We start from the raw sequence: 17,985 nt of genomic DNA on the forward strand, positions 1-17,985 counted from the left end.
CCTCTTTAGTATCCAAAAGGCTGTTTTTTTCTTCTCTCCTGTATAGTCTGTATTAAGCTAAATAGTACTTCATGTTTTAATTATATATTAAAATAAAAAGTTTATGCATACACACGTGTAACTTTTTGTTCATCTTGCATCTGAGTGTCTCTTTCTTCTGGTGTAGCTATGACATTCGATATTGCTGTTCTGTTCCTTCTCATTGATGTTAATCTTGTCTATAAAAATGTTTAATTTCTAAATTTGTTCACAGGCACATATCTTCTATTCTTTTAACTCTAATACATAGTTTTCAGAGAGGAATGAGGTATAATTTGCAGGTTAATATATTTGTAAACTGCGATCCAGAACTCTTAGAAAGCAGAAAAGCCAGACAATGTCTCTGGTTTGTCCTCCCTATAGAAACAGCTCTTTGTTAGCTTTTACATTTAAAACTAACAAGATGTTTTAAAAAAATAAACTACTGTTTAGCTGCAGTCGCAAGAAAAAAGAAAGACCAGAAGACCAAATTAGTAATCATAAAAACAAGCAGGCAGGAAGAGAGAAAAGTGATAATCAATTCAGACAGTTGAATAGAAGAACTATTATATGGGGATAGAAAAGGAAGCAGGAATGCATATAGATAGAGACTAAGGAGAAGAAAAAAAAMCAGAATAACACTGTGGAAGAAATTCCAAAGATCAGAAAAACTGGAATGTATTATTAGAAGTAGATTAGTGTAAAATACTGTAATGAAAATACAATCCTGTCTGTTTTGTCCTGAAGACAAGCAGGAAGAGGTACACTCTACTATATTGGTAACTTCTTATTAATATATTAATGTCCAGTGATGATTTCCATTTTAAAATCTGCCTGTTAAAGTAGCAGATTAAGCAGTGCTTTGCACAAATACTACAAGTTATAAAAAATTTGACCTTGAGTCTTCTCATTTTACATAAAATACATTGAATTGTTTGACCTTAAGTGTCTTTCCTGTTAATAAATAATTAAAAGAAGTGCATAAAGTTTCATACAAACACTTCAGATATTTCAGGAGAAGTTTGATAAAATTATAAGCTAATATGTGAAGTGGTGACTTTGTAATGTACTGTAACTTAAAATTTTTATTTAACAATTTGAATATAATTGGGAGTTTGTGTCTTCTGCAGTATACTGCAGATGAAGGGAGGAAGGACATTATATAACTGAACATTTAAATTTGTCCATAGTTCAGATTCATTTGAGAAATCCTCACAGGTTGGATTGAATAAACAAGACCTGTCATAATTGATATTGAGTTAAATCATCAGCCCTATTTTCTCAGTTGGATTTCTGTGGACTTGCGTTTGTGTGGCTAAATAATTTGTTACTTTGCTGAAGATGATGTAAAAGACAGTATTTCTATCAGCAACTGCATTGGGCTTTTTTTTTTTTCTTTTTTTCTTTTTTTTTTTCTTTTGTGCCAAATACTTATTTTCCTGACAACCCCCTGATTGAAGTTGCTCCATGCTCTGAAATGCTCTCTTCCATGGGTGCTATTGGAGCATAGTAGTGAATATTTCCTTATCTGGAACGGTGCAGCGTTAGGAATTTGGAGAGCAAGATGTGAAGTTCAACTTCTAATCTCTCGCTCGTTGAGTTGGAAGTTTAAACTGGCAAGCCAGGCAGCCTGGAAAACAAAGAACTGGGGAATAAACTAACTTCATGCCAGTACTTCAAATGACAAATAAGATCACTTGGGTAGCTACAGAATAATTGGTCACATAAAATTATGGAAATACTGATACACGGTTTAGTCAGAAGAGTAGATTGGTAGTAGCATAATCAGTGCCAGTTGTCATGATTTTGAATGAAATGTTTTATTAGATAATTTAAATGTTGCATGTTTAACTGATATAATAAAGATAGGATGCTTAAACTTTTGCAAGACAGTTCCTGTGATTGATAAATGCTTAAAAACTAGTTAATAGAAACGTAAGTCGGGAATTGCTGTATTAGATTTTCAGTGTAAAATACAACAGGGATGTAGATGTGATTAAATGCTTTTTTTTTGTTGTTGTTGTGTTGGGGTTTTTTTGTTTTTTTTTTCCTAATCAAGGATGTGATAAAGTTACTGGTAGCTTTTGCAGCCAATAATACTTACTGCACAAGTAAATAACAACAGCAGTAGGTGGGTCAGCCTCTGTAAGACTGATTCAGTCAAACAGGTCATGTTCTGGCAATGGGGTGCAAGGTCCTACATCCAAGAGTAAAGAATACAAGTCATTCTTTCAAGGGTAGAAGCAATACTCCAGTTGGAAAAAAAGAGAGTAATTGTGAATAATAATTGAGGAAGACTTCCTGTAGTAATGTTGTGTGTAATAGTGAGGAATTAATAGGAGCACAAAAAGGTTGCTTTTGACTATAGATGTGACATTAGAGACTATTTTTGGTATAGTAAGTCCAAAATCAGAGAAATTACAAGGAGACAAATTACAAGAAGTTACAGGATTAATAGTCCAGAAATTATGGCTTTGTGGCGAGAATTTTGAGGGAGAAGTTAAATCTGTTTGCTTAATGAAGATACAGCTTCCAAGACCACTTCAAGAGGTTACTTGAGTACCTTTTTAAAGAAATATTTGTTTAAAGATAGCAATCTTGTGCAAAAAAAAAGAAAAAAAGTAATCTAGTAGATTRGAAATGAAAGATAAATTAATGTGACTGAAATAGAGAGGGGAAGTGAAATTAATTGATGGTAAACAGTGTGGTGGGATTTTTAGCCCATGGAGCTTTTTAAATAAAGCTTGCAGATAAAATAAGTTGATACAGGCTTGATATACTAAAAAAAGGGAGGAGAAAAGAACATGATGTTTTGGTGTAGGCATCAAGCCAGATGAAAGACCATTAATCTTGGAATTGATGAACTGTATAGCAACAGAGTACTGTGAATGCAAGCTTAAATTCCTCCCATCTCTTCACATCTGGTTAAAAGTAGGCTTTGTACTCGGCTTTGTCTGAAGATCATCAAAGTCGAGGTCAGTGAAGTGGAAAATAATCAGCAATTTGATATTTATGCAGTAAACTAGAGCTTCTTGTAAGAGAAACATTCAGTAAAACAAACAAAAAAAATTACAGAATTTGGTATCACTACATTATAGTCCTAGTTTCTAATACAAGTAGACATGCTTCCCAAAGCTAAAGAAGGCTAGGGAGCAAATAACTGCTTAAATAAAATATGTAAGGCAAGTCAAGATTTTTAAAACTACCACACACAAAAAAATGATTGGACTAGCTGCAAGATAGCTTTAGGAAGAGGAAGAGTTTGCTGTTTATGCTATAAAATTCCTTCCATGCTCATTACTTTGAAGAGACCCTTCAGATTTTCTTCTTTATTGGCTCTTGAGGCTTGTCTGGGGGGGAAAGCAGTTGTCAGTAATGGAGGGAAAGAACGTTTTGAGTTTAACCTGGGAAATGCTGTTTCATCTTTGCAGAATTGATTCAATTCAGCTACTTGTTTTGATGCTTCAGCCCCTATTGTTGTAAGACTTCCTTTTATCCCCAGCAAACTAGAAAGTTTAGAACGGCATGAGTGAAGTATTCAAAATCTTCATCTATGGATCCAGTAAATAATCTTGAAGTACAATTTAGGGAAGTAGTGCTCCTTGTGGAATAGTCTATACTGACTTATTATAAAGATTTTATGAAGTGTCAGAGTTGTTTATGATGCAGAGGCTGTGAACKGCTTTCCTGCTTTTGCGTAGGCAGTTTCCACTAGGGCCACTATCCATTAGCAGACAATCAGTAAGTAGTAATGTAGTAATCAGTAGTAATAGTGGCAGATGTATTTTTAATTAAGCTTCTTACAGAACTTGTCTGCTCAGCTGCCTTTTTAAGTTTGGGAATTACTGGACAAACAGCAGTGCATATTTGCCTTGGAAGGTTGTTGAGAAGATACTTTGCTCTCAAGGTAGTAGGTAGCCAGATGTTGTAAGATTTACTTTTCTTTGTTGCCTTTATTAGTTAATGCAAATTTCACATTTTCTACAAAGGCACTGGTCATATTTATAAATAGATATATATATTTTTTTCATTTGAAAGTTCCAGGCTTAAATGTTATTGTTCAGTTCATATTCTCATCTATACTATATTGCCTTTTTTTGCCCTTTTTTTTCATTCAAGATACTGTTTGGCTTGTATCTCAATGTATAACTTGAGTTTCCTTGGTAGTAGTGTGAAGAATTTTCTGGTAGAGTTCCTTGACGAAAAGAAAGTTTTTTGCTAGGTTGAAGCCCAAAGTTTAAGAGAAGCTGAAAGGATTGTGAGTAAATTTGTGATTTAGTTTTGAAAAGATAATGCCAATAGCCAGATTTTCCCTTTGAAGGGATCCCTATTATGGCTCTTTTCTGTCTACCGCTTTACTTTCCTTTATCTTGCTGAACAGCATAAGGGGATTTGTGTGACCTGACAGTCCCTTCCATAGTTTTTTCCTACCTAGAATTGGAAAAATTGTGAAACAGATATATTCACTTAACATATTTTCTTTACCTGTTAATTGTTTGCGAACTCTGTTCTGCAGTGCATACTTGGTACATAGAGAACTGAACAGACACAGACAGTGTGTTCAATTTAAACCAAGAAATCAGTGTTTATGTGGGAGTTTATTATAACTTTTTTATTTCAAACACATTATTATCTACAAATCATCTGTAGGTCCCCCCTTTTCTTTTCTTTTTTTTTTTTCCTTTTCCCGACAGTTAGCTTTAGTTATTCATAAGCCAACCTTCAAAAGATGCTTTGATAGTTCCTGAAAGTATTATTTTTATATGTTTCATATTGTATGTATCATTTTAGCATATATACACACACACACACATGCACACATATATGCACACAAATGCATATACACACAGATAAACATACACATCATTCTAAGAGATAAACATACATATTCTAAGAGATATACATACATACATTATTCTAAGATACATATATAGATATATATATATATGTAATTGCTGAGCAAGAAAGTCAGTGAAGAGAATAAACTGACTTTGTGAAACTATCTGCATCTTCAGAARAGTGAGAAATGTTACCACTCTTCCTCATGTCCCTTTTTTTTAAATTCCTGTAAGGGTGGACTAGCGGCTCACTAAATTAGGATTTCCAGTTCTAATCTAGCAGATCACTAATGCACATGAGTAATTCCATAGACATCAGTAATGGTGGAGGAGCTGTGCTGAGCCCCAGAAGGCCAGCCTTCTGGTCTTTTCATAGATCGTGTGATGTGAGTACTCTGGCACATTGCTTTCAACTCTTTCTTCTGCATCACCAGCTGTAAAATGGGGAACTAATGGAGAGAGCCTCAGAGTGGTGAGAATAGTTAGATGAGTTTGCTTTAATTTTTGAGCTCTGTCTTGCAGGAGTTTTTCTCTTTTACTCTATTCACATGATTCTGTTTATATTCTATATTCCTCTTTTTCTTTCCTTGAAGGCCTGTGGGATAATCATACAAAGCTGTCTTTACTCTGAGCCTACAGCTTCTAGAAACAGATGAAGGAAAAGTTGAGGAAAGATTTCAGGAGCTAGTTAGTGATGAAGTTCTTCTGATAAAGGGCAGGGGGAGAGTAATATGTCAGTTGTACCCACTTTTTTTTCCTTTCTGGCTTAATATTGGTAGCAGAGAATTAATTTTGACCAGGAACGTTCTTTTTTGTTTGTTTGTTTGCTGATTTGAAAAGGAAGAATATTTGGAAAGCCATCCTCTCTGTTATACATTCTGCAACATCAGTAATTTGGTGTTCCAAAGTGTTAGTGAAACCTTAGCAGCGAATCAGAGCACTGTGAACTAAAGAGCCTAAATAGGACAGCAAAGGCTTTGTTCACTGAAGGAAGTCTTTCTTTTTTAATGGCATTGGCTGTTGGCTCCAAGCCAAAAGCACCTTTTTGAAAGTTCTTTTGGCTATCAGGCTAATGCTGTCAAAGAAATTAGAAAACCAAGAGCAGAATATGAAAAAGCAAAGCTGCTTGAGAACCGTGTATTCTTATACGTGTATGCAGCAGTGGTTAGCGCTAAAAGCAAGATAACCTCCCTCTTCCCACAGACAAACAACACCTACGCAACTCTTCTAAAAACAATGACAGGAATCTGACTTTATCTGACAAAAGGAATTTGGAGTGGAAATCTCCAGTTTGTATAAATTGGGTGTGTCAAAACAGTGTGTAATACAGGCTGTAGTTTCCCAAACATGCTAAAATCTTGTCATCGCTCCCCCTTCTGCGGTGAAACAGATCAGGGAAAGCAGTTCTTTCTTGTTGAAGAGAGTAATAGAGAGGCAAGAGCAAGTTGGCTAGTGGTGGGACAGGACAGATGCTTTTGGTTGGTAGTACTTGGCTGCCACTGGATTCAAGGTACTAATAGCCAGGGTTTGTCCATCATACAGAATACTAAGAGCAGCAGCCTAGACAAGATCTGAGAGAAACTTTAGTTCCGATTTATTCTTTATATATACATATAAAGAATATATATATATATATATATATATATATATATATATATATATAAAATTCATGGATTTTATTTATTTACTTTTATTCTCATAAGTAGTATATATTTTTATTGTCTTTCCAGCATTCTCTTAGTGAATATATTTTTTTTGAGTCTTGACTCCTGCAGCTGTGGTGTTCTTTGATTTATCTTCATGTCAGCCTCTTGTGTGTTGAAATGGGAAGGCTTGAGTTGTTAATACTAAAGGTTTGCTAATATATTAGGTTCAGGTATGTTACTGAATTTGCAAGACACAGCTTTCCAAAACACYCCGCACTCCAAACTATTTTTTATGTAAATTAAATAAGCTTTGACCTTAAACTGGTTCTGTGAGAATTTTTTTTTCTTTCTCCATTGACAGAATTTTTAAATTTTTGGGCTTGTATTTTCTGTGAAGTGTTTTTGGATTCACCGTGCACAGGACATAAACTTTGTATTTGATGTTGCACTTGCTTGTATTTTTGGATTACTGGGTAACTTTTAAKGAAAATTTATGGTAAATGCTGATTGAAACTGAAAATCTTTGATTTTTTTCACTGTGGCAGATTTTTTTTAGGTTAAAAATTTTTGCTAGATTGTGCTGTGCTCACTTACTGTGCTATTATTCATTCCTGCCTAATTCCCTAACTCTTATATTGCCACTCACTTTTGGAATTTTCAACTTATCCTGATTAGAGTATCCTCTGCTTATTGAGCAGTACAGAATACAATGAAAATTCAGTTTCGAAGATGTTATAATTTATTTAAAAATCTTAAAACCTTTTTTTTGAAGACGATTTTATTTTGACTTATCTTTGATTTGTTTTGTGTCTTGGTTTTGCTGTAATGTTCGTAATGATTGAGATAGATTTGCTCTCTTTGAAATCTCTTTCTAGACCTGATCATGAAATGATTGTCTGCATAGATTTATTTTAATAAGGGTTTTTAAATTGCAGACTACACCCAATTTAGTCATGCAGTTATAATTTACATTATTTTTCTTTCAGTACGAAGTCTTARGAGTTGAATTTTGCATCCAGCGAAGTTATGTTTTGTGTTTTAAAACTGCAAAACATCTTCTGTGTTGAACAGTCTTTTAGTTGTCTAGTACTAGTCGCTGATCATATCTTTGTTACCTTGGAAAACATCCATTTGTGAATGAAAGGATTTTTAGGTGAAAAAAGGCATAATATTTTCATTGTGAAGGTGATCAGACAAGGGCTACACACAACTTAAAATGCAAATACTGAAAGCTCTTTTTAGAGAAGGAGCTTGCTCTGTGCCTGCACATACAATTTACTGTTCTGATACGTAATTGGTATGTATACGTAAGACTGACTTAACTTCTATTCCAGCAGCAACCATTCCCTCAAAGTACAACTCATAGGTAAATTTTATGTTATTTCTGATGACGGTGTTACTCTTAGCTAATAATGGATATTTTTATTTCATTTTATTTTTAAGGATCAGTTTGATAACCTAGACAAGCATACGCAGTGGGGCATTGACTTCTTGGAGAAATATGCAAAATTTGTAAAAGAAAGGATAGAGATTGAGCAAAACTATGCAAAACAACTGAGGTAAGTTTTTTCTTTCTTTCTTTGTTTTACAAGAATCTTGACAGTTAATATGATCCAGAATCACTGCATCATATTATGGACAAGTATGCAATTTCATGGTTAAAGACCGTTTTTTATTTACAGAATGAATTGATTCTTTTCCTGACAGATAAGCTTTTCTCTGCTATTCTAAAGCAGAGAAAATTATCTTTGGGTATCGACTTGCTTGCTTGTTCCCCACCACCATCCCCCACCACTACCACACACGCACACACACCTTCCCGTTCCTCTCCTTCAAATCCTGAACAGAAAGATATGTTCAGTGGAATTTTAAGATTTAAAAACTAAACAAAAAAGCCCTACTAATGCTTTTCTGCTGACTATCAGATTGTTTGTATCAAACTTCTCACATTATCCAAATCTGCTTTTGTGTTTGTGTGTGTTCGACCAGTTTCAAGCCTCTGCTACTAATTAATTTCTCATGTTGAACTGGCAAGAGCTACACTACATTGTGTTTGAAAAATGTAATTAAAATCACTGAGTAGAACTTCAGAAAGCAGCGGGTCTCCCTGTCCTTTAAAGTGCACCCTTTGCATAGCTGGTCTTGTCCATTTGGGTGAGACTCTAACCCAGCCATCCTTTGTCTTATCTCTAGTTTACTTTCTGTTGCTGCCAAGTGAAATACCTTTTAGATCCCATAGGAGTTTCTCCTCAGCATCATATAAGGAGAATAGCAGCAATGAACTGGCACAGAAACACATTCTTCAGAATGAAATTGGATTGACTTTTACAAAAAGCCACACAGTGCTTGGAGAACATGATTTAAAATAAGCAAGTCCTAAAAAATTGGCAGTTACGATAATCCTTGCTGTCTTGCATTACTTTGGGGACCCAACTGAAGCTGCTACTGAGCCTGTGTCAGACTTCAGCTGACAGCAGCCTCTCTCCTTTGGTGTCCTCCATCTTCTCATCATTGGCAAACTAGATTGTCATCAGATACGGAGCTGAAGAATCCTTTCTCAAACACAGTAGTGAGGATTACAGCTGGGGGGTGGATTTTCTTTGTCCAGGCTGTTCTTTTACGTTTCGTGCTTGATTTCTTTATCAGCTTATTTTGAACTAGTTGCTAAGGTTATACCACATTCTTTTACTGAAGGAATTTTTTCCTTAAAAGGAAGGAAATAAATACTTGCCACTTTTCCAAAGCTGGCGTAGAAGAACTTCAGGAGGTAAAGGAAAGCTTGAAGCATGCACAACTCCAGTTCACATCCCAGTGTTGCTTTCATTTCAGTTTTCTGTTTAAAAATGGAAACTTGTTTTATTCGCACAGATCTATCCAGATCTTTTCCTTGAATAGTATGAACAAGTGCCATTTTGCTTAATTGTATTTTACTGTTCATTTCCCACAGCTAGCAAGATGAAAGGCCACATTATTACTTTCATATTGGATTAAAAATGGAAAATCTTTTCTGTGCAGCACTTTACATTTGGGTAAAACACTGATTTTTCTCAAAGTATCTATCAAAAGCAAAAGTGTTACGTAGAGTACACCTTTTGTCAGATGACTGGACTTACTATATATGTGCAATAGGTATGCCAGTTTTGGGAAGCACTGATATTGCTGTGCATGTGTTGTACAGTGCATGTGTGCACTTAGTGCTTGCTGCCAACCAGGGTCTGGACAGCACGCAAAAAGAGAATGACTGAGTTTCTGCCAGCAGACCAGTTCATGTAGCCGCTCTTGGATATTGTTTTGTAGGTACTCTTTGGCAGAGAACTAGTAGTAGTGATTTGTCCTATGATAGCACCTTGATTTCAGCTGTCATTTTTTTTTGTGGATGCTCACAACTGTGTAAAAGTGAAGAGTTGTAAGGCCCCAATGGAGACTGAGGTCTAGTGGAGCTTTTACATCCAGAAAAGTTAGCCATCCTGCAACTTGTTCCTCAGAAGCTCTGAGAGAGATGGTCTTGGGATGAGCTGTGGTTCTGGTGAACTTGAATGCTGACAGCATATGGCCTGTGGGCTGGATTTTGATATCTCTGATAGATATTTTTTGTTTGTCTTCTTTTCCCTTTTGTAATCAAATACAACCTGCAAAATACGATGTTGAGAATCTCTTCATAATGAGCTCTAGAACTGAAATTTGTTATATCCTTATTTAGTAGAAATATAAACAATATAGTCTCTTGGTAATCTCAACTCCATATTAGTACTTGGATGGGACACCAAGAAAAAACAATTTAATAGGAAAGATAAAGCTAGTGAGGTACGTGGTGCTATTTCTCTTCTGCCTTGGTTTCAGTGTGGGCCACTAACTTGCTGTTAAGATTGTTGATAGGTCTGAGTTTTGGAGACTTAAACCCTAGGATGACTACTTGATTTAATTTTTTTATAACAATTTCACAAGTTAGAGTCTATGTCCTGGCAGAAATTCATATTCATTTTATGTGTATACTCCTGCATTTTACAAAAATATTTTTTCCATGCTATTTAACTTAGTGATGAGACTTTCCTTGGTGCAACAGCTATTCTGGGAGATGGAAAGCAAGTGATGCACATAAGCTTATAAAGAAAATTTCAGTGCACTTGCTATATTACTATTGTATGAAGTTATTGAAATTGATAGTTTATGGTTGTTGAGTAATTCCAGAAATGCTAATGAGAATCCAGTTTCAATGCTGTTTTTAGGTCACAAGTCATTCCTTGTTATTCTTGTTGATACTGAAAAAAGTATCACCAGTGACACCATTAAGTGACACCATTGAAGAAACGGAGGAAATCTATGGAGAAGAAGAATTATTTAGAAACCTTGTCTTTTCTTTGTCTGCAACATACTTTTTTTTCTCTTACAATGCAACTGTATTCTCACTTTGAGCATATTTAAAGGAAAATCTTAAGTTTTGTGTGGCTTTCAAATAACACATTATGGTATCCCAATGAATATGAAGGTTGTTGGCTGTTACTACATTACAGGGACCTGAATCAGGCAGACATATTGCAATGTACATTGTACACTAATAAGAGTTCAGTTTAATTATATGATTAKTTAATTTGTTCTTGTTTTATATTTGGAAAGGAGTTGAGTTCTGGTTTGTGTCAAAAAAATAGACTCTCACAAAATTTTGTAATTGAATTCTCAGATGTTGTTTTTGACCAGGCAGTCATTTTCACGGGGTGGGAGGAGGTCTGTTTTGTTTACTTCCTGTTCACAGCACGAACAGTAATTGTGGAGGTTGACTCCCTTCTTGTTCTATCCGAAGCCTTATGACACTTTAGAAGAAGGAGTTCCACTTTCTGTTATGTTAGGCAGTAATACAAGTTGCATGTGTAGTTAAACTTCTGTTTCTGAATTTGGCCAGATTCTGTTTATTGCCAGTTAAAGGAAATKATGAGGATTGTTCTTGAACTAGTTGAGTATATCCTTTTAAAAATTGTACATCGTGATCGCTGGAGATGTCTAGTTGATCTGGGAAAACTTAATTTTAGTGTTTTTATGATTTCCTTCTGCACACTATTATGTAGGACTGGATTATTTTCTAAATATATTMATGTATGCATATATCTAATCAAATTGAGACCTAACTACCTGTTATATGCAGAAACTTGGAAAAGTTATTTAATGTCTGTGTAAGCTCAAATGTGAAGTTGGGAACACAAATTATTGCTGTGTGTGTTTCTCAAATCTGTTTTCCTTTGATTGGAGCTGAGAATTTAGGCCATTGATTATTATCCAAATGTGGATGTGGCAGATTTTGTTACAGTGATGTTTCTGCAAGCCAAAACATGTGAATTCTTAACTGTCCCAAGGATATTCAGTTTTGTAAACTCAAATTCCACATTATAATTTTTTAAAGATTAATCTTTTTGGTTAAAAGCCTTTTCGACAATAGAATGTTACTAAATGCAGTTCATTGTCATTATCTGTTTTCATCCAGTCTATGTTGATATGCAGTCAGTGAAGCCATCAAACCCTACTGAAAGTATTGCTTTCCATATAAACTTGAAGAGCCTTACAGCTCTAATTGCATTGTTTTATAAAATTTTGCTTCCAGACTTTTGCAATACAGCGTGGAGCTTGTAGAAGTTTGGTATAAATAGATGCAAAAATACTTGAGGAGTTGCATTTATGCAAATTCTACAGTATTGTTGATGCTACTCCYATTTCTTAATTCTGTATTGGGTGACGGAATAAAAATTAGTTTTGAGTTCATGAACCCAATTTTTGTACACATATCTGTAAATTTTTGTGTTATAGGTACATAGCTGCAGAAGTCATTTTAATTGATTGTGTAGAATGCTTTTTGAAACTTCCTGATACATGACTGAGGTTCTTGTTTTCTTAAAAATTAGTAATATAGTCCAAGCTGCTGTCTCACTAGTGATCACCCGAGACTGACTTCTACTGGGTAGAGAAGCTGGTAAGATTACAGGAGCAGCACAAATTGAATGTGGTTAGTCCTATATGAAATCTGCTTCCAGATAGCTGTAAAACAGCATATGGTAGAAGTCTAGATTGTGTTTCTAGAGAGGATTAAAGTTTTACCAATCTATGCTTTTATTAGGAAGATTTAGTTCAGTTTTGATGGTCTGCAATTACTTCTATGGTTTTCTTCTAAAACCAGAGGCACTGTTGCTTAGATCTGTTGTTTGCATTTTTGTGCTTTTATTTCCTTGGAATAGAAAGAAAATTGGAAGCATAAGGAAGAATCTGTATTTTTAATTTAATTGCATTGTCCTCATGGTGCTGATTTGGCTGAGTATATTTGTGAGTTCATTCATTTGTCCTTGGACAAGGTCATAAAAAGTGACAGTTCAAGATTGCTATACCATCTTCTTAAAAGACTTCTGTTCTGAGCGAGCTCACGGTATTGTTTCAGAGAGCTTTGTCATCTTCACCATGTCTATCAACATCACTAACTRATGTTAAAAATAGTGGGTGATAATTGATCCTACTGATTCATGGTCATTTTGGATCACTGCTAACGTTAGTGGGATTTTTACTGATGACCAGAGAACAAAATATTCAGATTCCATTGCCGGGTTTTTTTTCCTCTCCTTTCAATTATAGTAGAAAGTTAAACTCTCAGTGTAAGTACTAAAGGACTTAGCAGTGTGACATGAGTAACTTGGTGAAGTAAGAACTTAATTATTTCAGATTCTTACTTGCAAGCTTTGATTTAAGTTCTTAAGCATGCACATACACACACACACACACACACACACACACACACACACACACACATTTCTATATATACACACACACGCACATACCTGCGTGTATATATACATGCATAAAATCCCCAGTGTAGGGTGACCTGTGCAGATCTGACCAGGGAGTGGGGTAGAGGAACAGGCTGTTCATGCTCTCTCCTGTTCCAGCTAGGCATTGACTCCTGTTAAATTAACTGCAGTTGAAGCATGGTCAGTCCAGATGTTCTAGTAAGGATGTGTTTACACAAGTGTTTTAGTCTGAGTCAGGAATGCTCTTTACAAATGAATCTGGTGATTTGTTCCTACTTATGCTGTGGCTCACTTGTGGAGGAGTCTGAAAGTACACAAACTGGATTTCTTTCCAATGAGACTGAGTTGCGGGAAGTGCACTTGCTAGTAGGTGGTTAGCCTGTGGAACCAGGCTAGTGCTACTCTGAAGTAAAACCTCCTGAAATTCTCTGCAGTGTGAACACTGAATCCTTAGCATCATTTCTTGGCTTTAAAGATCTAGGTAAAGATCTGAACCTATTGAACCACTTTTAATTGCTGCTGTAGACATACCATAAGTTTGGAGTGTTCTAGACAGACCAGTCCAGTTCTGTATTTGGATCCAGAGAATTAGAGACAGATTTAGATAAAAATGGTGAAGATCTCCCTTGCCCCCTGCACCAGGTGTCAACTGAATCCCCTTTGAAATGCTGCTTCACTCCTCTATCTTCAGATCTACCCTCATCCTAACTTCTAGTCAACCTGCATTTTTTTCAAGGATTTAAATTTAATTTCTCAGTTATGTTTGTTTTTTTTTTTGTGTTGGTGTTCACTATTTTAAAAGGGTATTTATGTTTCATTTATTGTTCATATGCATTCTTGCTTTCTCTTTGATAAAATTTTGCATATTTGTCATTTCATATTTATTAACTTTGAAGATAGTAGCTTCTATTGTTTTTTGAGCCTTACAGCTTGATTACATGGTGCCTTGAAAACGTATGTTACTGTGATCCTAAATGCAGACAAGATTGAGTAATGACTAATTAATATAAATGCAATCATGATTAACATGGCTTGACTTTTATTAGGAGGGAGGATTGTATAATATTTTTTGTCTTCCTGGAAACAATGAACAGTCACATTAAAGAATGCAACTAGGACAGAAGTCAGCACACTAGTAAATGATCTGTACTTGTGACCCTTCTCCCCTGTCACTCTAAACTGTATATTTTATATTAAGTGGCTTTTTCTTTTATTTGTAGCAGTCCAAAAGTCTTCTCTTGAAATGGCTATTGCATGGTTGCTTAGTAACAGCATTGTACACTTATTATGCATTTCACCTTCTSAATAATAATCAGGTGATTTTTGGAGTTTCCCATTTGTTAATAAGCACTGAGGAGCAATGCAGAAATGTAATGGAAAATTAAATGTGGGGAAATCACTTGGCTAAGAAGGTTATTCTTTTTTTGAGATGAGTTTATGCATTTTCCCAATGAAGATATCTACCTTTAATCTCTACCAGATAAAATTTTACAACAGGCAGTGGGTTCTGGTGATATGGAAGAGAAATCCTTGTTTTGATTACAGTGAGGAAGTTCTTTCTTGTTGTAGTCTGTGTGAATGTACTGAGAGACAAAGAGTCTAACCTTGCTACTTCCTCAGTGACTCCCTGCTCATGTTTTGATGACTAAACGTGGTCTCCCTACTTATCTCTTAAAGATAATCTCTACAAATGCATTGATTTGAGAAATTGTACAAGGTTGTGTAGATGAAAGCATGACTAGCACCCCTGTTGAAAATTGTAAGACAAGTCATTCTTTGTAGCAAATAAAATTCCATGCACCAGTGGGAATGTGGTAAAAGGATACATTTAAGATTGTCTCATATAATCTTTTCCTCTTCCTCCTCCCTCCCCCGTCTCCGTAAGGTTGTGACTGCAGACTGCTTTTTCTAGTCCAGTTGTGTGCTGCTTAAGGCAAGGTATTTTGAACTATATTAATAATTACTCCAGGAAATCAAAGGCTGATTGTATCAATTATTACTGGACAAACAGATGGAAGATTTAAATCCTGAGGCCAGTTAAAAGATTACTGTTAAAGCAGCTCTGGTAGGTTTGCTGAAGCGGGTAACTCTTGGGTGTGCAAAACTCCTGAATTGTTCTGTACTTAATTTCTTATTTGGTGGAAGCGTAAAATACTGTTTCTCTGTAAAATACTGTCCCCTCACAAAATACAGAAGGTTGAATAAAGTGTATTCCAGAGCAATTAAAACTCAAACTTGTTCTTTGCATAATCTGGGTCCACCTCTCAAGAACACACTTTTAGAATTATTCTGTGATAAACTAGAGACAAACATGCTCTTTCTTGATGAGAGTGTTTCAGTCATGGTCACTTGTTTTTCATTTTTTCTTAAATGGTAGGTACTGTTATTTAGAGATATGTGGCAAGAATCCTGATTGCCAGCTTTCTGATGCTTTTATTTGTGCTTTGTAAAGCAAATAATTGATATACCTCATCTGCTAGGTATGTTAGTTGACACTAAAAATATTATGTTGATAGTTTAAATGATGCCCATAGTGTGGGATCTGATCGCACAGCGTAAACCTTATTAGTGAGTTTTTGATGAAGTGGTTCTAATATTTGAAAAACAAGGGAATTTTTGTAGGGATAGGGATTTGTTCTTTGAATAACTGGTTTATCTGTTTGAGTAGTAAAGACTTCTTTTTAAATACTGCTTATGGTTTTAAAAAATATGCTGCAGCTGATTTGCGTCACCTTTTTGATCCCAAGGAGCACAAATGTGGAGGGGTAAGCAACGTGAGAAAAATCCTACATCTTACCTGTTTTTCTTTGATACGGAAAAGGAGCCTTTATTTGCTATAAAACAATATATTCCCTGAGGGAGAGGAGAGGAGCACTAGAAGAACTTTTATTTCAATTTTTCTACTTTACGGAGGAAACTTGACTATTTTGAAAATTGCTAGAATAGCCTTCCACCTCCACCCCCCATACAATTAGGATAAAGTCTTGCTATACTAAAAATGGGAGGAGAATTATGGATTTTTTTTTTTTTTGTTTTGAGACTAAGAACATGTATCTTCTTCGTTATCAGCCATTTTAAAAGACTACTTTATTACTGTCACAAAAAATAATATTTATTTTGAGGGTGGACTGTTGTGCAGGAAGAGATATGTGCTCAGAAAACTTCCATAAGCAAAGATTGGCTCACAGGAAGATTTGAATGTGAAAAACTACTATAAATGGTTTTCTTTCTTTCACTTGTCCTGTCCTGTCTGTAAAACTATGTGAATTTATTTCATTTTCATTACAAGTTCTTCATCTTATAATTACCAGTGTAAGATAGAGTAATATTTGGAGCAGTGTGTATATATAGCTGCAAATATTTTGCAATTGTTTTTGTAAGTGATGTATGCCTGTGTTATCTGTACTTTAGGGTAGATTATAATGCTTATGTGTTTCATAAGGTGTTGTTTCTGCATTGTATGATAAATTCCTATCTGTGTTTTCAGAAATAAATTTGAGCTCTGATATGCTGTAAAKTGCTGTAGGTGGACCCAGAGCTCCTCTTGCAGAGATTTGCATAGTTTCTGGAAACCTGATATTTTTAACACTGGTTATAGTACAACATGTAACACTTTCCTTTTAAAGAGATACTGTCTCCTATATTCTGGAAGCCTGCTTATTAAAACTTTGGATGTATTATTGTTAAAACCATTTATGTGAATGTATACTCAGAGCTTAAACCAGGCAGGGAGTTTTATGCTTGTGCATACAGTATGGGTGCTATGTGTACATCACACAAGGTGATCATATGTTTGCATTTTTCTTGACTGCTAGTTTATTTTGCATGCTTGAGAAGGAATTTAAATAAATGAGGTGACTCATTATTTTATGTTTAGTCACTGTGCAATAGAGACTTCAAAATATTTACAAATATATTGTTCAAGTTCCAAATGGCTTAACTGTTGAAATGCCATAGAATTCTGCCTTGTGTTAGCTTAAGGACCCTTGTTAGTTTATAGAGTAAATAGATTTGTTCCTTGAAGTCATTAAAAATAAACTATTTGTTAATGCTGTTTGCTATGTGTATGTCTTCTAAAAGGAGACTCTAAAATAGTATCCTATTTTTTTTTCCTTAATAGAAATCTGGTTAAGAAATATTGTCCTAAACGTTCGACCAAAGATGAGGAGCCCAGGTAAAAATGTGCATTTCAAATTATGTGTATATGAAACAAGGACTACAGTACTACAGTACACTTTTAACTGTGGCTTTCTGGAGTGTTCTTTTGTTAGTTTGTTTTTAGAAAATTTTTAAATGGTAAGACTACAAAAGCATGAAGTAAAGAATTCTGCTTGGCTTTTTATAGTTCTGTCGTAATTCTTAAGCATAAATTGTTTACTTCAATAGAGCTGTTGCAAATTAAGTAGACAAAAKTTTGAACGTTTAGTATGCTGTGTATGTTCTAGTATGATTTTCTTAATAAAAAAGTATTTGTCCTTAGATTCTAATTTTYACTTAACGTATTAGGGTTTTTGCGGCGTATTTATATTGCAATATGAATGTAGCTATGCAGACCTGGAACTTGAGTATATGCAGAACTGTTATGTTTTTGACTAGAAGAACTTAGGCCTCTTAAACTTCTGACTCGCTTTAATTCCAGAAACAAAAGGAGTTTGAATGCCTACCTGTGAAGGAGCGATTTGCATTAAACAACTTCATGATTAT

General features: G+C 35.0%; 1 protein-coding gene across 3 annotated transcripts in view; it reads left to right on the forward strand.

The window, feature by feature from the left end:
• The window catches only part of FNBP1L (formin binding protein 1 like), a 61,086-nt gene that overhangs the window by 22,517 nt on the left and 20,584 nt on the right, over positions 1-17,985 (forward strand). For all 3 annotated transcript variants that reach the window (XM_085303588.1, XM_085303589.1, XM_085303587.1), the window contains exons 2-3: positions 7,946-8,061; positions 17,402-17,455. In XM_085303588.1, coding sequence (XP_085159714.1) covers positions 7,946-8,061; positions 17,402-17,455 — 170 coding nt within the window. The remainder of the gene's footprint in view (positions 1-7,945; positions 8,062-17,401; positions 17,456-17,985) is intronic.

Source organism: Rhea americana, unplaced genomic scaffold (genome assembly GCF_003343005.1).
Source record: "Rhea americana isolate MKP2758 unplaced genomic scaffold, rheAme1 scaffold_2, whole genome shotgun sequence".
In the NCBI taxonomy this organism is placed as follows: Eukaryota; Metazoa; Chordata; class Aves; order Rheiformes; family Rheidae; genus Rhea; species Rhea americana.